General features: G+C 51.0%; 2 protein-coding genes across 12 annotated transcripts in view; both read right to left on the minus strand.

The window, feature by feature from the left end:
• TRIM14 (tripartite motif containing 14) overlaps nucleotides 1-9,466 on the minus strand; it is a 28,989-nt gene extending 19,523 nt beyond the window's left edge. The window contains 3 exon segments of the mRNA XM_022600120.2: nucleotides 3,997-4,021; nucleotides 4,023-4,090; nucleotides 6,635-9,466. Of these exon segments, the coding sequence (XP_022455828.2) occupies nucleotides 3,997-4,021; nucleotides 4,023-4,090; nucleotides 6,635-6,850 (309 nt within the window). The 5' untranslated portion in view covers nucleotides 6,851-9,466.
• Nucleotides 9,467-9,592: 126 nt separating this feature from the next.
• Nucleotides 9,593-21,305, minus strand: part of CORO2A (coronin 2A) — a 62,620-nt gene continuing 50,907 nt past the window's right edge. For 8 of the 11 annotated variants that reach the window (XM_089912566.1, XM_022600152.3, XM_089912568.1 and 5 more), the window contains 9 exons: nucleotides 19,824-19,973; nucleotides 18,410-18,589; nucleotides 17,554-17,670; nucleotides 16,829-16,933; nucleotides 16,025-16,121; nucleotides 14,988-15,100; nucleotides 14,572-14,662; nucleotides 13,407-13,681; nucleotides 9,593-12,089 (listed from right to left, as the gene is read on the minus strand). In XM_089912566.1, coding sequence (XP_089768692.1) covers nucleotides 11,958-12,089; nucleotides 13,407-13,681; nucleotides 14,572-14,662; nucleotides 14,988-15,100; nucleotides 16,025-16,121; nucleotides 16,829-16,933; nucleotides 17,554-17,670; nucleotides 18,410-18,589; nucleotides 19,824-19,973 — 1,260 coding nt within the window. In that variant the 3' untranslated portion in view covers nucleotides 9,593-11,957. Of the gene's footprint in view, nucleotides 12,090-13,406; nucleotides 13,682-14,571; nucleotides 14,663-14,987; nucleotides 15,101-16,024; nucleotides 16,122-16,828; nucleotides 16,934-17,553; nucleotides 17,671-18,409; nucleotides 18,590-19,823; nucleotides 19,974-21,305 lie in introns of those variants that run through there. The other 3 variants (XM_089912574.1, XM_089912572.1, XM_089912573.1) reach the window with 3 other exon arrangements.

Here is a 21,305-nt window from a genome sequence, read left to right on the forward strand (position 1 = left end):
ATGTCTGGGGACTTCCCTGGTGGTGCAGTGGATAAGAATCCGCCTCTCAGTTCAGGGGACATGGGTTCGAGCCCTGGTCCGGGAAGATCCCACATGCCGCGGAGCAACTAAGCCTGTGCGCCACAACTACTGAGCCTGCACTCTAGAGCCCATGAGCCACAACTACTGAAGCCCACGCGCCTAGAGCCCGTGCTCCGCAACAAGAGAAGCCACCGCAATGAGAAGCCCGTGCACCGCAACGAAGAGCAGCCCCTGCTCACCGCAACTAGAGAAAGCCTGCACGGAGCAAGAAGACCCAACGCAGCCAAAATAAATAAATTAATCAAAAATTAAAAAAAATAAAATGTCTGTTAGTTTGGTCATGTTTGGGAAGAGGTGTGGGATTGGGGAGATGGTCAAGAGGGACTCTCACTCTGTACTTTCCATAGCTGTACACTGTATTCTAATTAACTATTTAAATTTTAAAAACTGAGATGTGTTTATGTATTACCAGTACAATTAAAATATAAAATCATAACAACAAAAAAATCAGGCCGGCTTCTTTCCTCAGCCCAAAATGTCTGTACAGCCCACACAGCAGCAAGATCCTTGGTACCCAGGCAGGCATGGGGGTGGGCAGGCTCCCCTGTGTGCCATGTTCTCTCCTTAGTGGGGCAGGAATGTGTGGTTTGGCAGGATCTACGGGATGGGCTCCCAAAGTCTGTGTTTCCCATGCAATGTTCTAGGCAGTGGTGAGGCTCTGAGTTTAGAGCCTCATATTGACTAAATTGGCTTTGGGCTAGCTTGGGAATTAGTCCACACTTACAACATGGTTTCTATGAGTCAGTGAGCCTGGACAGAAATATATCTTTGTTGAATGACTAAACGAAGGAAAGAAAATGTGTTCTAAATGCTTGATATATCCACACATTTTGGAGGCAACATATGTACACGGAGGACCTTTCTACAGAAACTGAGAGCAAATATCTTCTCCCAACCAACTGGGCTCCAAGCAGTTTCTACAGATCCACTTTTTCAAGAAGAATATACAAAATAAGCTTAATGATACTACATTTTGTTATAAATCTCAGCGTAGAAAACTTAAGTATAGGCAAGATGAGGCTGACTATGCAATATGGTAAAAAAAAAAAAAAGACTGAGAGAGAGAATTCTGGAAATGAAACAAGGAAGTACACTGTCTGGGCCACATTGGTTCAAAGTGAGCTAATATATATCTATATATATATCATGTATTTATATACTCTTTTGTTGTTGTTCACAAAAGTAACAAAAGCTCACTGTGGAAAATTTGGAAGATTTGAAAGAAAACTATAACCACTCTGCTATATATTGTCAACTCATCCCAGTTTGAGTAAAAAGTTAGGGCAGCAGGCAAGTGTTGATTTTCCCTACACCTGGCATGTATGAGCGCGCTGAAAAGCCATGATGGGGAAGCAAACAGCCTATTAACAAGGATGTCAGAGAAAAATCATTTAATGGGTATTGGCTGGGGATTCATGATCAAGTCCTTCTTGATTGCTCTCTGGAAAGGCGTGGATGGGTTCTGGTTGTTGGCTTCTGAACAGTTGGACGTTGGTCAATTATGAACTTTACTGGTTTTAATTTGTTTACCAAGCTGTTTTATGGAGTAATTTTCAGGCAAATGGCCTTTTCCCTAGTACTGCCTCTTGAATAAGCAAGGACAGAGAGGCATGGTTGCCCCAGACCTCTGTGCCACAACTACGCCTGCCACAGTTCAGCGGAACGCACCAGACTCCCTACAAAAGTCTGTGCCTATTGAGCCAGGCGACTCACTTCTAGGAACGTGTCCCAAAGAAAATAAATCAAGGTGCCAAATATCACTGCAGCGTTGTTTTACCTGAGTGAAAGCCTAGATGTGATCTAAATGTTCAACATTAGGAAAATGGCTTCATGAATCATGGTTGATCCCTATAATGGAATATACAGCCTCTAATACTGACACTGACAAAGAACTTTTAATGACACAGGGAAGGGTTAGGGTCTTAAACGAACAACCACAAAACCCCCCATATGTAAGATGACATATAGTTTTGGTCAAAAAGGGAGAAGGAGCTGACATGGAAATCCCCCTTCCTACTTCAAACACACGGAAATGCTGATAAGATGAGTAAATTTTAAAATTACGCGATCAAGCTGAAAAAAACCCCACAAGACCCCAAAAACCAACCCACAATCAAACAAACAACAACAACAAAAGGGAAATCCTCAGGTGCCAAAAACAAAGAGGGAACTTGGCATCAGAACCATGGGCAGGAGCTGAGTGAGGGACCCCGGTGGGGTGGAGGTAGAGGGGTGTATGAGAGCCACACCATGCTGGGGTCGGGGCATCTAGGAGGGCGCCCTGGGCACCTGGCGTCCTGGGAGCGGGAAGGGGGCCACCTGACCCGCATCAAACCAGATTCACAGAAAGCCGCTCCATCCATGAACTAGGTACCAGTAAAAGCCCACCCACGGGCCTGGGGGAAGGGCAAGGAATCTTGTCATCCATCCAGGGTCATGCACTACTTTTGCAACTTCCTATAAATTTGTAATTACTTCAAAAAAAGTTTTTTGTTTTTTTTCTTTTGCGGTACGCGGGCCTCTCACTGTTATGGCCTCTTCTGTTGCGGAGCACAGGCTCCGGATGCGCAGGCTCAGCGGCCATGGCGCACGGGCCCTGCCGCTCCGCGGCATGTGGGATCTTCCCGGACCGGGGCACGAACCCGTGTTCCCTGCATTGGCAGGCGGACTCTCAACCACTGCGCCACCAGGGAAGCCCCAAAATAAAGTTTAAAAGTTGGGGAAAAGCTTCAAAAAAGAAAACCATTCCTTAGATGAAGCTGAAACCTGCCCCCTTAGACTTTCCACACGGATCCTAACTCTTTCCTCGGGGACCCCCAAACCATATCTGCTTAGAGATTTACAGTGAGACTGTGCCCTGACTCTGTTCTTCTGGCTGAACAGCCCAAAGCACCTCCGCCATCCCTTCAGGTGTGCCAACTTTCAGTTCCCAAATCCTTTTGAACTGATGTAGTTGCCTATGCCCAGAGTCTTGCTCTTGAAGACATGACATGATTAATAATTAACCCAGGGCCACAGGTGTAAACCACAACTGTCCCCAGTAAACTGGGGCATGCTGTCACCCGAAAGATAATGGATGTTGGGCAAACAGGGGGCCAACTCTGTGGCCTGGTCTGGGTGCCAGCTACTCCTGTGGTCGTCAGAGCCAATCTCCCTGCCTGACTTGGGGTGGCCAGTCTGGGGTTCACAGGGCCCTCAGTGAGACAGACCCTGGGAGGGCAACCCACTCCAGCCCTCACTTTGAGGCGGTGGCAGCTGAGGGTGAGAAGGGAAGGGATTGGCCAAGTTCACCTAAAACGCTCCTAAAGAGCAACACCATTCTCACAGTCAAAACAGCAGCTGGGATAATGTCAGCCCCAACTTCCCACTTAAAACCCACAAAAGAATCCACTTAAATAAAGTGTGATGCAAGGAGAAGCCTGAAGAAAGTACATACTTATGGAATACATTTATACCTATTTACTTTTTTTCAACAGTGAAACCTAAAGAGCGATTTGTGTGTTCCTTACCTTGTGTTTTGCTTTGCTTAAGGCAGTCTGGGGTGCTGGGTTTGGAGGACTAGTCTGTCCAAGAGAATGGCTTTGGCCATGGCGGGAGGAAAGGCCGTTCCTGCATTTTGTCAGGCATTATGGGACAAGGCTAGGGCTCTGGGCAGAGGCAGATTCACCACAAAGCTAATGAAACAGGAGCCCCAGGTCCCTCCCTGGCATGGCCCCTTCATGATCTTGCAACTAATTTTGTGTTCTTTTTCTCCAAAAGGGCCCCCTAAATTACAGAAGCCCCAGGTCTCACCAAACCTGACCTGCCCCTTTGAGGCTGTTTGTCATTTTCCCTTGGCTCTATATTGGGGAGAACTGTGTGTCCAAGGGCAAAGGTGGACATCTCATCTGGAATAAGGAAGAATCCCCCACTTGCCTTGAGCTTCTCAGCAGCATCTTGTCTGGGTTATGTTGCCAACTTGCTGCTGCTTCTTGGCTGTCAAATTCTTTAAACATTCTTGGGTGAGTTTCTGTATGTGAAAGTATTAGGAGAGAAGTCTTAGTGTTGTCACTTTTGAGATAACAAGTCACCCCAGGGGTCATGTCCTCTCACTCCTGTATTTTTTTTCAGCTGAGCTGAGACTCAAAAGGTGAGCTGACTTGCCCAAAGTCATGAGGCAAGTTGGAAGATGAGCTGGAAGTAGGGCCACTCTGATCCTCAGAGGCCCACATGAGGTATTCTCCAAACCTCGAGGTGCCCCCTTTTTTTCTAGGACAGTCCTGCTTGTGACCTGCTTTTCCAGGCCCTCAAATAGGACTTTAGGGAAGCAGCTTGGGGTCAGGGGAAGAGCCTTCACTTCTAGAGTGAATACTGAGTACCTATAATGTGCTGGCGCCTGTTCTCGGAGCTGCTCTCATGGAACTTGCATCCAGGTTTGGTCTGTGGTCCTCTGGCCTGGACTGGGGTTCAGAGGACCTGCATGTGTAAGAGGTCCCCTCGCCCACCTAAGATGGCTCCCTTCCTTATCTCTGCTTTTTGCAACTGCCATTTCTCCAAAGGCCTTACCTCCATCTTACCTTCTTATGGCTCACCTTACACTCAGCTGCTGGACCAACTGGGAGCTTCCTGAGGGCAGGTCTGCTCCATTCTTGGTTCCTGATCCCCCATAGGGACCAGGGGGTGACCCGGAAGTGTTTGCTGAATTGAACAGAATTACCAGGGGCTGCCAAATTCAAGTGGAGAGCTGGAGCAAGTTATGAGCCTAAGCCCCAGACTCAGATGGGACCTCCTAGGTCTGAGTCCCAGCTCTCCTTCCACATGACCTGGGCAAGTGATCTCACCTTTCTGAACCTCGGTTTCCTCAGCTACAAAAAAAGGGGACACCCCTACGGAGTTGCTGTAAAGAATAAGAAGTACACAGTGTTTGGTATAGTGCTTGGCACACAGTAAGTGCTCAACAGACATAGCTTGCATTGTTATTTGAATATCCAACAAGCATTTGCTATGGTGTGCAGTTTTATTCTAGCTGGCGGTCTGGGAGTGAGTGGTGGGGCTGGGAACACAATAGAAACCCAAGTATAAGCCATAGTCTCAACTTCCAGGAGCGCATTCATACCCCACTGTGATTTCTAAGCCTTCAAGTCCAGCTCCTGGCTATCAGCCAAGGATAACCCAGCTTCCTGGTGCTTGAAACCTCCAGTCACAGGGTGCTTCTCCCATCTAGTACCTGGTGGAACCCCACTTATTCTTCACGGCCAGTTCCAATGGCTCCTCCTCCAGGAAGTCTTGCTGGGCTTCCTGTCCCTAGTTCACATTGTCCTCTCTTTGGCTCCCACTGACCACTGCCTCAGACTCCCCAATTACAATACTTATCATACTGTGTTGTCACTGTTTGTTCTTCCCCCACTAGCCAAGGAACTCCTCCAGGTCAGGGAAGAATTGGTCTATTCCCTGACTCATGGCACCAGGTATGAGTTGAATGGATGTCTAATGAATGAATGAATGGGCAGATGGATGATGCATGAACAGACAGGTGAGTGGGTGGGTGTGTGGATGCAAAAGGGGTAGGTGGGTGGACCTGCCTATTAGAAGCTGTATCTCTGAAAGCAGCCTTGTTAACTCTGAAAACAGCATTTTGAGGAACTAAATTATTATTATAACCATTTTATAGATAAGAAAAAGATCTTGGAGGCGGAGGCAAGCCTTGAATCCTGGACTCTACCTGCTAGATTGGCCCCCACGTGGCCCATTCTCACAGTGGAGCTCCAAGGTTGTCACCATGATGGTGTTAAGTCATGCTGTGCAGGGAATAGGTCATTGTGGGGCTGGATTAACCACAGACGACTTCTTGAAGGTGAAGTGGTAGAATCAACACTGTCCTGTCTGTGACGGGAAGGCCTGCCTAGCCCAGAGAGGTTGGAGGGGTCTGACTAGAGTCACTGGACAAGTTGGCCACAAGGTTGGAACAAGAGTCCAGAGCCCCCTTCCACTATTAAGAATAAGCATGGGTGAGAGCTCCAAGGTGAGAATGGGCCCGTGGGAGGCAGTCCTGGGTTCAAGGCCCGCCTCGGCCTCCAGAACCCTCCTCTTCTTGGCCACGAACCGTCTGGCCTAGCTCTCACCAGGCTGTTATGAGGGTTGTCCGCTCCCAGGGCGATCAGGCGGTCCTCAGCCCCTCTCTGAATTCCAGGAGGGAAAACCAGAGGAGGTGTTTGTGTGGCTTTCCGGAAACACAGATGTTTTCGAAGCGGGAGAGGTTTTTTTCATCTTTGTTAAAAGGCAGAATTTCTTCCGGCCCAAAGGCAGTGTGGTAGACCCGCCTTGGTGGGTGAGGTCCGGGATATCCGGTGCCGGCCGGGGCGCCCAAGTTCTCACTCCCAAACCCACCTCTTCTTATGCTTAAATGATGGCCTTGCCTTTCCTTGGGCTTGTTTCTTTTTCTGAACAACAGGTCGGCCTCCAAGATGGTCTCTGGGCCGCCTTGCGGGTCCTGGTCCCAACCGGGAACTGTCAGTGGGACCCAGTACGCACCTCCCCGCCCGCTGCTCCCGGGCTCACGCCCCCGCGTCCCCACCTGCACGCGCGCCGCCTCCTCCAGCGCCAGACCAACCGGGTGGCCGCGGTGCGAGCCCAGCACCAGGCAAAGCGCGCACACGCAGCGGCGGCAGCGGCGACAGAGGAGCTCAGCCACGCGGTCGCCGTGCTCCGGGCAGCGCCAGCCGCGCGCGTCTTCGGGCTCCGCTGGGCGCAGCCCCCCAGGAGTCCCACTTGGCGCCGCCGCGCCCGCCATTCACCCGCAAGTTTTGCGGCCGCCGCGCAGAGAGGGGCCGGCGGGGAAATAGTAAACCTGCGCGGTGGGGCGGGGCGCACCGGGCCGTCCCAGTTCCGGCAGGGAAAGACAGATATATGGCAGGGCGCCGCCTGCAGGCCAGGGCACAGCCGCAGCATCATCACCCTGCGGACAGCACGGTGCTCTCCCGCCCATCCGCCGGGGCAGTGAATGCTCAGGCCCGGTCTCCCGGCTCTGTGTCTAGCCCAGAGGCGGCCACAGCTCAAATGGGGGCTCACTTCGAATGGGCTAACTAACTGCAAGGAGGTGGGCTTCCCCGCTGAGTGACGCTCGTCCAGTCATGATCAGAAAACTGCAGCCCCGTGGATGGGACCAAAGTTGGCTGTGGCCTTCCGGGATGCTATGCATTACCTAGACTTTTCATTTTCCCTTAATTCTCTCTTGCCCTATCCCCAAGAAAAATAACGATTCCCGCAATTTTGAGAAACATTCTGGAAACTCCACCTGCCCCCACGCTAAAGTCTCAGCATCCACGGTGGTACAGGCATTATGGAAAACAGTATGGAGGTTCCTCAAAAAATTAAAAATAGAGCTACCATATGATCCAGCAATCTTACTTCTGGGTGTATATCCAAAGAATATGAAGTCAGTATATCAGAGCTATCTGCACTCCCATGTTCATTGCAGCATTATTTACAATAGCCAAAATATGGAAACAACCCAAGTGTCCATCAGTGGATGAATGGATAAAGAAGATGTGGTATATGCACGTATATATAGTGAAATGTTATTCAGACTTAAAAGAGGAAATCCTGCCATTTTCTAAATGAATGAGCCAGGAAGACATTATGCTAAGTGAAATAAGCCAGACGGAGAAGGACAAATACTGTATGATACCTAAATATGTAGAATCTAAAAAAAAAAAAAAAAAAGTCAAACTGATAGAGTAGAAAGGTGATTGCCAGGGGCTCACAGAAAAGGGTAGGGTGGGGGAAAAGGGTACAAACTTTAAGTTACAGAACGCATAAGTTCTGGGGATCTAATGTACAGCATGGTGACTATAGTTAATAATACTGTATTGTACACTTGAGATTTGTTGAGATTGGATCTCGAATGTTCTCAACCATACACAAAAAATGGTAACGACGTGAGGTAATGGATGTGTTAATCAACTTGATTGTGGTGATCATTTCACAATATATTCATATCGTAATCATTACCACATACACCTCAAGAAATCACAAACAACATAAATATATACAATTTTTGTCAATCATACCTCAATAAAGCTAGGGAAAAAAGCCTCAGCTCCCACCTACAAAGCCGTTGGCTCTTTCCTTTCTTTTCTTTTTTTTTTTTTTTTGGCCCACCGCTTGCACATGGAACTTCCCCTAGCAGGGATTGAACCCACGCTCCCTGCAGTAGAAGCATGGAGTTTTAACCCCTGGACAACTAGGGAAGTCTGCCCTTGGCCCTTAATACTCATGATCTCTGCCCTGTCTATGCTCCACCCTTTGCTTGTTTCCAGACTATGGAACAGCTGGTTTTCTCTGCTTGGAACACTCTTTTCCCCAGATGCTCTTTGCCTTGTTTACTCCTATTTATCCTTCAGGTTTCTGCCTAAGTATCATTTCCTCCAAGAAGCCTTCCTTGCTTCTCCTCCAAGAGCAGCCTGAATGTCCCCTTCCTTCCAACCATGACTAAAAACTCTTTGCAGGGTAGGAACCAAGTCTTTCTTGCCTGTTTCCCAGCTTGGATTCTGGCCCAAACAAGTGGGTATTTCCAAAAGTTCATTTTATGCCACCTTGCTTTCACAAAAGACATACATTAGTACTTGCTTTCACTAACGGAAAGAAATCTGAAGAGGATTTTCGCTTTTATGAGAAAAGACAAAAAGTAAAAATATGTTCAGCGTTTGTTTTACAGCAAGCTATTATAGAGGCACTGGTGCACCCCCTAGCACCCCAAGCAGTGGGAGTGGCGCCACCAAGCTCCTTCCCCAGGAACTACACTCAGTATCCCAACATTCAACAGTCTTAGCTTTGAACCGTGCCTGTGAGCATGTGTGCTTTATCTGGACTTATTTTGTGTGTCCGTTAGCAAGTTGTGTTAAGGTAACTGATTCTTCACTTTAGCCATTTTGGCTTACAAAAGGTTTCATAAGAACCCTCTACTTTCATATATCGAGGGAAACTGTCATTGGTATTTGTGAAACAAATCAAGGAAAGCTCCATGCATTAAAATGTCTAGGAAGATGTTTATTATTTTGTTACATTCTTTCCATTGCACTATTCCACATCTATTTATTTTCACTTTTTTTTTTTTTTTTTTACAAAGGTACAAGGAATTTCAGAAACAATATTAAAACAATCAAACTGTTTCAGGCACGGTTTCATATTAAAAGCATAGATTGATTTCTGACTTCCTGCTTCCCTCTATGATAAAATCTCAATGACTGTAGAGCTAAGGTGGATACACCCCAAAGCTCATCTCCCAGTGCTGTCTTCATTCTGAGAAAGTTCCTGAGTCAACAGTCAGGGGGTTCCTAGGGTATGGAGTAAGGAGATGAGTACACATTCCGCTTGCCCTGAGCTTGAGGGCCCTGCAAATGCTGGGCGAGTTCCACTTCATCAGTCAAGAACAAAAATGTAATTTTAAAAAATGTCTTAAAAAAATATCTGATAAAAATTACCTATCCCTCTCCCTTGCTGTGAAATAATTTAAATAATTTATTATAGATGTAAAAAAAAAAAAAAAAGGAAAAAGAAGTTTGTTCATGGATGCCTTCGTATTGTTTTTAAGCACGAGGTCTGGGTCCCTCAGGGGTGGGGAGAGCTTGAGAAGGAAGGGATGTCTGTGTCGAGGAGGCATGTGGGAAGCTCTCCAGACTGGCCCCACCTCCATGCCTTGCAGCCAGTGCCTTTTGGGCTTGATGATTCTTCATTCTCTGAGGTTAGGTCTTCTCTTCTGAACTTGGGGATAATAACACCTAGCTGACCCGTATTAGAGTAGAATGTGTCAGTGATTGAGGGTGGGAGTGCTTTGTAAACTGTGACATGCTGGCCGCAAATGAGGTGGGAAAGGTAACCCCATCCAGTGGAGCTCTGCTCCCCTGACAATGCCTGGGATTTGGCCTTTGGCAAGCTTGGCAGGCCCCAGTGACTGAGTAAACCCGACAAGGAACATGGGCACCTGGTGTGTGTGGGCAAACAAGGGGACGCAGCCATGGCTCGGGGGGGGGCAGTCGGGAGCACAGAGCCCTCACTGTGCTGCAGTCAGGGTCCCAGAGACACCCAGGACAATGCTTCTTGACTTTTTTTTAGGAGCTTCTAGCATGGACTTAGAAGACAGGGTTGAAGTCCCAGATCCTGTCTGCACTCACTGTCCTCACCTTTACTGCAAATAGGTACAGAGGGACTAGCCCAGCGGGTCTCTGTCCTCTCTGTATTGCAGAATTACCTGGGAACTTATAAAAACATACACAAGGTCAGGCCCTACTCTGGAGATTCGGCTCCAGTTGGTCTGAGGTTGGGCCTGGGTATCTGTATTTCATGAAGGCTCCCAAGGGGATTCTAAGGTACAGCCTGGGTTGAAACCTACCAGGCTAGGTGGCCTCCTGCAGTTCCCATCTTAGCTCCAGGATCACCCTGTGCAATGGACAAACTCATCGTCTGCATAGCCTTGGTAAAGAGGGGCACATTTAACTTCCAACATTCCCCGTCTCTAGCTGGGTTGTTGTACTGACCACTGAGAAGGAGAGAACCTTAGAGAAAGGGCTCAGAATACAGATTCGCAAAGAAGGGACACAGAAAAACTCTCAGGCTGGAAGGGAAGTCAGGGCCATCTGGTCCCGCTTCCTTGCCTAGTACAGTCATCCTTCTCCAGAAACCCTCATGGCTGGGCAGCCATGGGGCTCTGCCGGCACACTTCCAGGCTGGGTCTCCCTACCTCCTGGGGACCTCTTCTATTACTTTGGGCTGAAATCTGCCTACATCATCCTGGAGGAGGCAGGCTCTGCGACCTCAGGGCTTTGGTGGTGGCAGTCAGTAGCCATGGGCACCACTCTGCTGTCTGCATCCCCACATAAGGGATAGTGTCTACCCATATTCAGCTGATTCTGGTTGAAGAGAGAGAGGATGGCCTCCCGTCTGTGTTCTACAATTAGGCTGAACCCTGACTTACTTCCCTGAAGTTAAACTTCCTCTGCCTCTTTGTCAATGTCTTTGGAGTTCCTGCAGCAAACCCAGATCATCACCCTACAAGTAGTTTTCCTTAGGTCAAGGCCAAGGTTTCTTATCTCAGGTGGCAGATCCTATAGAGGGCAGCGCATTCCAGGGTCCCCCTTGTTCAGATGGAGAAAGTGAGACCAGAGAGGTAATGATTTGCAAGAGGTCACTGAGCAACTCAGGGGCACAGCTGAGGCCAGAACCAACGGATTCCTGCCTTGTGGGCTGAGAACTGCACATCTGCTACATCATAAACTGCAGAAAGGCAGACCCAGGAGACCAGGAGCTCAGCCCAGCCCGGCCATGAACTCTCTGGGGACCTTGATTACTTGCCTCTCTCTGGGCCTCAGTTTCTTCACCTGTAAAATAAGGAAGTTGGGCCACGTCACTGGTTTTCAAACTTCTAATATTTTTTTAGTAGCAGAATTATGTATTCCATAGAAGCTAATATATAAAACAGAAAGAAGGGGAGCTGACTGGTAGGAATGGAGGCGGGGGGCGGTGCACAGCCCTCCTGACTTAGCCTTCCCCCCTTGCTATGCACCACAGTTTGAAAACCACAGGAAGGTTCACCTCCTAGGACCTTCCAGCTCTAACTTTCTACAATGTTTTTCCCCTTGAGAAGTTACTGTGGACCCTTCAAAACAATTAAACAGAAGGCAAGGCATCATCTAAAAAGAGTCAATTCAGACACTGTTGTTTCAAGAAGGCAAATAGAAAATCGGCACCAGGTCCCACTGGAATCTTTCTGCGACCAAGAGTTTCATCTCTGGTAAAAAATACAGAAATAGTGGCTGTTCTCGGGGGACCTGTGGTTTGGTTCCGGACCTCCCCGTGAGCCGAGTGGTGTCCCTGAGGGCGAGGAGGGCAGAGGACCCTGCTCAGAGCCTCTCTGAGCCCATCCGCAAGTTTTTGATCTCCAGTTCCAATTGTTTGGCCTGGACCTCACGCTGGGTCACCAGCTCCCGGAGCCTTCGGATCTCATCTTGTTGCCGATAGAACATCTGCAGCAGCTGGGAAAGCACAGAGCAGAGGGGAAGGTCACCTGGGTGTCCTGGGATGCAAGGGGTCAGGACACCAGCAGAAAGCATTAAACATTGCCCCTTTTTGACTCGGAAAGGTGGGTGATTACATTTACGTGGCTGAGGCCTGAGGGGACAGTCATGGCATACATCTTTTACAAAAACCTAGTTTTCTTCACCCAATTAATGAAAATCAAAAAGTCTTGACGTTTCAGACATTTTTTGCCTCCTTAGATTCCCCCATGGGTGGAGCAAAGGATACTTAGCCCTGAAGTCTTGGAGATTGGAGTTTTCACCACCACTAAACTATGTGACCTCAGGCAGTTTACTTACCCTCTCTGAACTTCAATTTCCTCCTCTGGAAACTGGGGATCAGAAAACTAACCTCAGCATTATTATAATTGTTGCCACTGTATAGAATGGTACTAGATGTTGGGTGTCCCCCCTAAGGATTTCGTTATTCCACTGGGTGCTAACAACACCCCTACGAGGGTGGTAGTATTAGTACCCCCACTCCACCACTGTGGAAACTGAAGCTGAGAGATTCAGCCATGCAGCGGAACTACTAAGCCCATGCGCCACAACTACTGAGCCTGCACTCTAGAGCCCGCGAGCCACAACTACTGAGCCTGTGCACCACAACTACTGAAGCCCCCGCACCTAGAGCCCGTGCTCCGCAAGAGAAGCCACAGCAATGAGAAGCCCGTACACCGCAACTCGCCCCCGCTCGCCACAACTAGAGAAAGCCCGCGCGCAGCAACGAAGACCCAACGCAGCCAAAAATAAATAAATAAATAAACAAATTTATTTTAAAAAAGAGAGAGATTCAGCCCCCGCGTCCAAGGTCCTAGAAGTAGTGCTCAGTAGAGCCAGGATCAGAATCCCTCTGTGAGACCCCAACCCGTGTTCTTAGCTGCTACACGCGCCCAGGGCTGTTGAGAAAATACAGTCAGATGATATATTGAAGTGCCTACCTACCCAGGGCCTGGCACACAGTAGACACTTAACAAATGTTGACTCTGAGCGCACAGAAAATCCTAGAGCATCAGAAGTGGAAAGGACTTTACTACCTACCAAGTCAAACCCTCGGCATTTTACAGATGGCTCCCTACCACCTGTAAGTAAACCCACCATCTTGACACGCAGATGGTGCTCATGACGTGTTTGTGAGTGAATCAGCAAAGTGAGTTACGGGGCTAGGCCAGGCCACACATCTGGTTATTTTCCTCGCCCCTCACTTTCTGCCGCCCCCCAGCTGCTCACAGCTGCTCCCCTCCCTTGGCAGGCCTACCCCACCCTCGTTCGCACCTCGTTCTCTGTCTTTGGTGGGGGACATTCGAAGATGTCAAAGCCATTTGTGAACCAAGTTTTCTTCTCCTCCAGTCGGTGTTCTGCCACCCACCGTGGCGCCCTCTCCTCCAGCAGGGAGAGGGGCCTCCTTCCATCTTCTGCAGCCAGCTTTTCTGTCTGGTTGAAGAGACGAGGCGAGGTGTGGGGCCTGGGCTTGGAGAGGGGTCTCTCTGGGGGCAGAGGCTGGGGGCTCAGCAGCTCGGAGCCAGGCCTAAGGGACATCAGGACTGGCCCTGGGAGGGAAGCAAAGGGCTGGGTGAGGACTGAGTGCCCCTGAGCAGGTGGGCATGGGGGGCACTGACACACGCAGACACACACAAGCCACACGGAGACACAGAGATACACATGACACGTGTGGGCGATATGGCTACATGCAGACAGGCACAAACCCACAGACCAGGGCAAGCAGAGTGCAAATACACACTCGTGTGATTATCTAAGCGAGGCTTGGTTTGTAGGGACTGCCCCAGAACACCGCGGGCCCCTCGCACCTGCGCTGCGCTCTGCCGTCTACCAGTTTATGAATTCTTCCAACACCCCAAGAAGCAGGGGAGGCAGGCAACACGGCTACAATGAGGAAACCGAGCCCAGGGAGGAGCGAGACTGTCTAAGGGTTACACATAAAAGGGAGGGGGCGGCAGGCAGCTCCGGGGGCTGCAGCAGGGGTGGGAGCACACACTGCCTCCCCCTGCACAGGCCCTTATGTTGACAGGCCAGGGAGGGAGAGTCAGGGCAGGCAGAGTGGGCAGAAGGGCCCGGGCGGGGGCTGCTGCCTAGAGGGTTTCTGGGGTCAAAGAGTAATTGCAGAGGTGGCGGGAGGATGGGCATGGGGCATCTAGCTGAGACTCTCCAGTCACTCTGCACAGCCCAGAATTTAAAGACGTTTTCCCTGGAGCAAAATCCCTTGATTCGGAGGGAGTTTCCTGAGCCACTTGGGACAAGCCCCTCCCTTCCTGGACCCATATGCGACCATCCTAACCACTGGGAACCGACTGTCAAGGACCAGTCCTCTGGGGTTACGGGAGGACACAAATACCAGCCAAACCCCTCTCAGCTACTTGGGGCCACTGGACGCTCCGTTGTCCCCCACATTCAGCCGAGGCCTTTTCTCTGCCTTCCTCACCTTTATTCATCCCACTGAGCCACTCCTGGGCCGTTAGAGAGGGCTGGGCACCTGCCGTGGGCGGGTAGATGTCCTCTTGGTAGGATTCCGACTGCAGGAGAAGTCAGGACAGCGAGAGTGGGAATGGTGGGGGAGGGCCCTTAGAGATCCAGGGGTGCAGACTCCCCCCAACCCCTGTGAGTTGAGGAAACTGAAGCCCAGAGAGCAAAGGGATGTGCCCAGCGTCACAGAGCAACTCAAGAGCAGAGGTAGGAGGGACAGCGTGCTGACCACGAGAAAGGCTTCCCCTTGAGGAGGGGCCATCAGCCTCCCTGTTGCTCCCCCAGGGGCGTGGGCTCCAGGCTCCAGGTCCCGGGGTCCTTCTTCTCCAGGAGGGGTTCCCTACCTCCCTCGGAGACGGCTCACACCACCCTTACCCGCCGGGGTACAATCATGGATATGGGCTCAATGAGGCTTTTGGTTGTAATGAGCTTGTAGAAGCGGAAGATCTCACAGGAGGACACGTCAAGACCTCTCTTTGGCATAACACCTGTGGGGAGATGACCAAGGAGAGCCAAGAGATTCCTCAGGGTGGGCTGGGGCCCCAGGGACCCAGGGTGAGTGGCAAAGCCAGGCTGAACACCTGGAAGTGAACAGAGACCAGCCTCTTTCCACTATCCTTCCCTTAACAAACAGTCCTACATTGGACCAGGTCCCGAGCTGGGGAAATGGGGTTGAAATCCTCAGACTTTCTTCCCTACCTTCAAGGATTTTAGCTAAACTTTTACAGAAAGTGTGCTCTGCTCAAGGTCCTCCATCACCCTCCCCATAGCTCCCAACCCAGATGCTCTTATTAGAGCAATGCCAGCTTTCCTTTGATTATTAGTGTTAGCATACTATCTTTCTCCATCTTCACTTTTTTTTTTTTGGTCGTGCAGCGTGGCCTGCGGGATCTTAGTTTCCCGACCAGGGATTGAACCTGTGCCCCATGCAGTGGAAGCACAGAGTCTTAACCACTGGACCGCCAGGGAAGTACCTCCATCTTTACTTTTAATCTAGCTGTGTCTTTATATATAAGTGGGTTTCCTGTAGAGGGCATGTAGTTGCATCCTGTTTTGTTTTGTTTTGTCTTGAATCCCTAAACACACTTAAAAAGTAGGACCTCTCTTAGGTCAGTGTTCCCCAACTCCTTGCTACTGCTGTAACTGCTTAACTTTCAGCTAGAACACCTTCATCCTCTCCCCATGCTGTGCTCTGCTTCCCTTTTGGCTCTTCAAGTCTTGCCTCCTCCAGTAAGCCCTCCCGGACTTCTTCCTGTGTGCTCCCAGAGAACCTCCCGCATACCTCAACTAGAGCTCCCATGACTCAGAGCGTTGACCCACTGTCTCCCTCCCCAGTGAGGGGCTCTCTAGGGTGAGGCCTGACTCATCCCTGTCTCCCCAGGCCCCAAGTGGCCTCAGTGTCCCACACTCACCGATCCCCTTCTGTGGATTATAGGAGCGGTACTCGGTCAGGTAGTTCAGGTGAGGTTTGTCGGTGCTGACCTCATAGTAGCGGATGTTCCCGTCTCCCTGTGGAGGGGAGGGCACCGCTCAGAGCCGGGCCCCATCAGCCCCCCACCTGGTCCCCACTGCCACACAGCAGAAACCTGGAGAGGACTGTGAGTGAAGAGCTGGCAGAGCTGCCTCTCACAAGGGCAGAGCAGAGGACTGTCACCAAGGCAGCAGGGCACCAAGGCACCTCATTTTAACACTTAGTCCCCACAACCATGACCCAAAGCCCACACAGATGCCTCCAAGGCAGAGGCTCTGGGAGCACAGGCCTGAACCCCACTCCCATCTGAGAGCCGCACACCAAGGTCAGAAGTGGGGTTCCTGAGACCATCCAGTGGGTCTTACCCCTGGGGCATTTCTGGTTGTCACTGTCATAATGACTAGGTGGGGATGTGGGTGCTGCTCCTGGCATTGGTGGGTAGGGGCCAGGGATGCCAAGTACAAGATAGTCTTACCCAATGAAGACCTGCTGTGCCTCAAATTTGAAGGTGCCCCTGACAGGAAACACCGACTGGTCCCTCCTTATCTGGACCCAGAACTTGGGAGGGACTAGCTCAGGGTGTCTGGCAAAGCCCTGGTCCCAGGTGTTCTTGTGGAGCCAGGAAGGTGGGAGAGGGGTGAGGCTCACCACAGGGGGAGAGTATCTAGCCACTCCTGCCTGTCCCTGCCCCTGCCCCGTACCCCAAGGGCACCAGGCCGCCACCTCCCTCCCGTGTCAGACTGACCTTCCCCACCACGTAGAGCATGTTGGTGTCCGAGTCATAGAACGGAAACAGCACGCCTGAGGAGCCATCGAGGTCCTCCTCTGCGAGAGGCACAGAGAGGTCATCCTGCAAGGGAAGGGAGACCAGGACGGCCTATGGGTCACTCATGGAGTGCCCCTTGGTGGTGCTAAGAATTCCTGTCACAGGGCTGTGTGTGTGTGTGTGTGTGTGTGTGTGTGTGTGTGTGTGTGTGTGAGAGAGAGAGAGAGAGAGACCACCTCCTTTTCCCTTGCTAGCATTTTACCTTTAACGAATCATTTCTCATACACATGATGTCATTCCAGCCCCCCTCCTCCTGTTTTATTATCTACTATAATGCAAGGAGATTCAGACAGAGAGGAAGCGATCTGTCGAACTCCGGCCAAGTGCTCCTTGAAATCAATACTACTTGGCCTGGTCTTCATCCCCATCCCCACCCCCACCCACCTTGAACAGGCAGCTCCTCTTGCCCACACACCTCCCTATTTCACTCTAAGGGCTGGCTCCAGCTGTTCCCTCTGCCTAGAAGGCCCTTTCCTTCTCCTGCCCTCCCCCCCACCTCCAAGTCCTGATCCCAAACTCAGCCACCTCTCCTCCCCCACGCCGAGGCTTCTCCTGGGTCCTGACCCCTCCCCTTCCTTGAACAACAAGATGCACAAGGTGTGGCGCTGGTGAGGGGCTCTGGTGGGGCTGCTTGGGAGACTCACCTGGTCCCACAGGGCCATCTGCCGGTTGTTCCATCGGGATGTGCCCGTGGACAGCAGCTTCTTCAGGTTCCCCAGAAATAGCACTTTGTTGGCTCGGTGCCCCTTATAGCTGGCTTCCTGGAGGGACATGTGTGGTCAGGGACACCCTGTCTTTGCTTATGCTGCTGCTCCGCCTGGAATGCCTTCTTTTCTCATCCCAGCTCTGCCTGGAGAATCCTTCCAGAGGCACCACCTCCAGGAAGCCTTCCTGGGTCTCTCCCTTCCACATAAAGTCTCTCCCACTATTTTTGTTGAGAGTTCTTTCTCTGAGCTAGGACAGAGGTAAACTTCGGCCCAGCTCCATGTTTTTGCTAAAAGATTATTATTGAGCATCCAGTATATGCAAGGCATAGGGCTGGGTGGCCACTGTCACCTGGGATATCTCATTTAACCCTCCCAGAGGAAGGATTAATGGCCCATTGTTGCAGATGAGAAAATAGATGCTCAGAGATCAGAAAGTGCTTGTCTAAGGTCACACAGTGGATAACAGTGGTGCCCTGAGGTTTCTTGACCCCATGTCATGCCTCCTGACAGAGGTGAGGCACAATGACAAGCTTTGGAGTTAGACCAGGTTCCAGTCCCAGCTTTCAATGTGAGCAAGTCCCTTAGCCTCTCTTCAGCCTCAGTTTTCTCATCTGAAAAATAGGTATGACATATTCTACACCGCCCCCCCCAACAGATGGGGATAAACACGCATGAAGGCTTGGCCAGAACATTAACATCATTACTGCCCTGTTCTCAGACCTCCCCCACCCTGCCATGCCCACTCCACTCCTTGCTCCTCTGACCCCAAGCCAGACCCCAGCCCAGCACTGACCTGGAGGACGGCTCCTGCTCGGGGGTCGAGAACCCGAATCTTGCGGTCTTTACAGGCAGTGGCCAGCAGGCTGCCGTTGGTGTTGAAGGACATGGAGAGGATCACGTCTTGGTGACAGTTAATTGTCTTCACGGGGCTCATGATTACAGCCTCCTTTGTATCCAGGTTCCAGACCATCACCTGCATGGCAGAGAGCCGGCTCTGAGCACAGTGCATCCCCCCGAGCCCCGCCCTGGCCTCCACAGTCACGCGCCAGCCAGGCTGCAGTGAAACACGGTATCCCCGGGAGGGAAGCCACAGATGGCAGTTTGGCCAAGAGGCCTCGGGTGGGAGGATGGGTCTGCTGGCTGAAGCTGCCACGTGGCAGGAGGGGGAAGTGGGGAGTCAGGCTATCTGGCAGTGAAAAGAAAACACCATCTGCTTGGAGCAATGAAACATCCATGCTGGGAGGACCCCAGGGGACCAGATAGTCCAGGGGGTTTCAAACAGTCATTAGCAACAGTTTCTACCACACAGATAACAAGGGCTGCCATGTTTAGCTACACAGGCTGTGCACTGCACAGCTCCAGGGCAACCCGTTCCCGTAGTCTATAATGCGAATAGCACCCCCTGGAGTTGTGTACAGATAAACTGTACAACCATAAGCAGTAGCACACCCTACATAAATAGATAATAGAGCACTTCTGATCAGAAAGGGGTAAAGGACCTCTCAACCACTCCCATCCCACATCAACCCCATTTGTGTGCAGACTGAGAAACTGAGGCCCAGAGAAGACAAGGGACTTTCCCAGGTCATACTGCAAGTCAGGGATGGAGTGGGAATAGAATCTAGGTCTCCTCTACTGTGAATTTTCCCAATCCACAGGGCCCACAGCTTGCTAGCTTTGAAATCAATGGAGCAGGGGGAGGCTTCTCTGGACAGGGTCCAGCCCATCCCCTCCAGAAAGACTAATGGATTGAATAGCGTCTCCACCACCACCACCCCCCCCCCGCCCCCACCAAACTCATATCTACCTGGAACCTCAGAATGGGACCTTATTTGGAAACAGGGACTTTGCAGGTGTAATGCGTTACAGTGAGGTCATACTGGATTTGGGTGGGCTCTACATGCAATGACTGGTGTCCTTGTACGAAGAGGAGGGGATGTATAGATACACAAGAGAAGAGGGCAGAAGACAGAGGCGGACTGGAGTGATGCAGCTACAAACCAAGGAATGCTTGGAGCCACGAGAACCTAGAAGAGGCACAGAGGGACTTTTCCCTAGAGACTTCGGAGAAAGCATGGCTCTCTCCTAACACCTTGATTTTGGATTTCTGGCCTCCGGAACTATGTGAGAATACATTTCTGTTGTCTTAACCCACCAAGTTTGGTCATATGTCAGGGTAGCCCTAGGAAACTAATACACAGACCCACCTTGTAGTCATAGCCGGAGCTGAAGAGGATGCTGGCGGCTGTGGGGTGCCACTCCACCAGGCCCACTCTGCGGGCGTGGCCCACCAGCTCCTTCTTGCAGGCTGTGAGGTTCTTTGCCAGCAGCTGCTTGGGGATGTCCCAGATTTTAATCTGTCAGGGAAGACACGGTCCAAGGGAAGGGTTAGCTGGGGTCACCTTGGCCGTCCACGACCCTGAGCCGCAGAACTGGCAGTGCTCAGCAGACAGTGTAGGGGAACTCTCTCTGTGTCTACCTCTCACTCAATGGAGAGGCAGCTGGGGCCCCTCAGAGAGACAGGCGCTTTGCCAAGGTCCTCCAGCCCAAGCAGGGGCTGGAGAGGAGCCTAGGCTTCTGGTAATCTTTGCCATTCTTAGCGACCTGAGGCAGTGGGTGAGTGGATGGGCCACAGGCCTGATTCCCAGGTTGAATGTCAGAGCAAACCTGCCTCTCAACCTAGAATACCCCTCAAAGTACAGTGCTCTACCCCCTCCTGGTCCCAAAGGCTCAGGGTAGAGCTTCAAATGCCAGGAGAAAGGGTTTATGCTATCTCCTCAGGGAGCTAGGGAGCCAGCACAGTCTCTGGAGCAGGACAGGGCAGGGATAACCCCCAACCACTTCCGTTATAGGGGCCCCCTTGGATGGCCTGGAAGAGGAAGACTGTGACCCCTTGGATGGGGTCACAGGCCTGTATTCCACAGTGAGGGCCTGGGAGGAGGGGCTGGGGCTTCCTTCCAGAGCAGTGTTGTTGAGGAGGGAAGGGGCTTACATGGTAGAAAGTCATCTCCCCATCACAGAGGCATACAAACAGAGGAACAGAGGATGCTACAGAGGGTGACAGAGCCCAGGCTGGTGTTGACTTAACATCCCTTATTGTCCTGCAGGGCTCTCAGGCCCCTATGTGGTTGTACGTCCTCTTTCTCTTAGGATCTATGGGCTTTCAGGTAGACTTCGCTTTTAATTCAGCATTTATTTCCTGGTCATGCTGGATTTAAAACCGGAAAGCCAACCTCACAATAATGCCAGGCTCCAGATAGATGGAGTCTGGTCAGGGCTGTTACCAAACAGAACTGGACCTGGCTGGAGGACAGACTCTGGGCAGGCCTGTTTGGTAGAAACAGACACCATCCCTCAGAGCTAGAGGGTCATCCCTGCCACTCCCAATAGTTGTGTCCACTCCTCCTGCCCCCGGGGCAACTGGGAAGGGACTGGTGATGAGGCTAGCTAGGAATTTAATAAAGACCTTGAAGGGAGCCTTCAAAGCAGGCCTGAAAGGGCAGGTATTCCAGGAGTGAACAGAGTCAGATACTTGATATCCTGTCAGAAGCCCTACACTCATTTGAGACAAGGTCAGTTCTCACAGGGCCCAGCTGTCCCTTTGGTGAAGCCACGTTGACAGACACTGTCCTTTATGTTCCTCAGCAACCCTCATATGGAAAATGACACAAGTCCTCTCAGAATTTTCT

This window comes from Delphinapterus leucas, chromosome 6 (assembly GCF_059928025.1).
Source record: "Delphinapterus leucas isolate spDelLeu-1000000601 "Yukka" chromosome 6, BTC_Dleu_Yukka2, whole genome shotgun sequence".
NCBI lineage: Eukaryota > Metazoa > Chordata > Mammalia > Artiodactyla > Monodontidae > Delphinapterus > Delphinapterus leucas.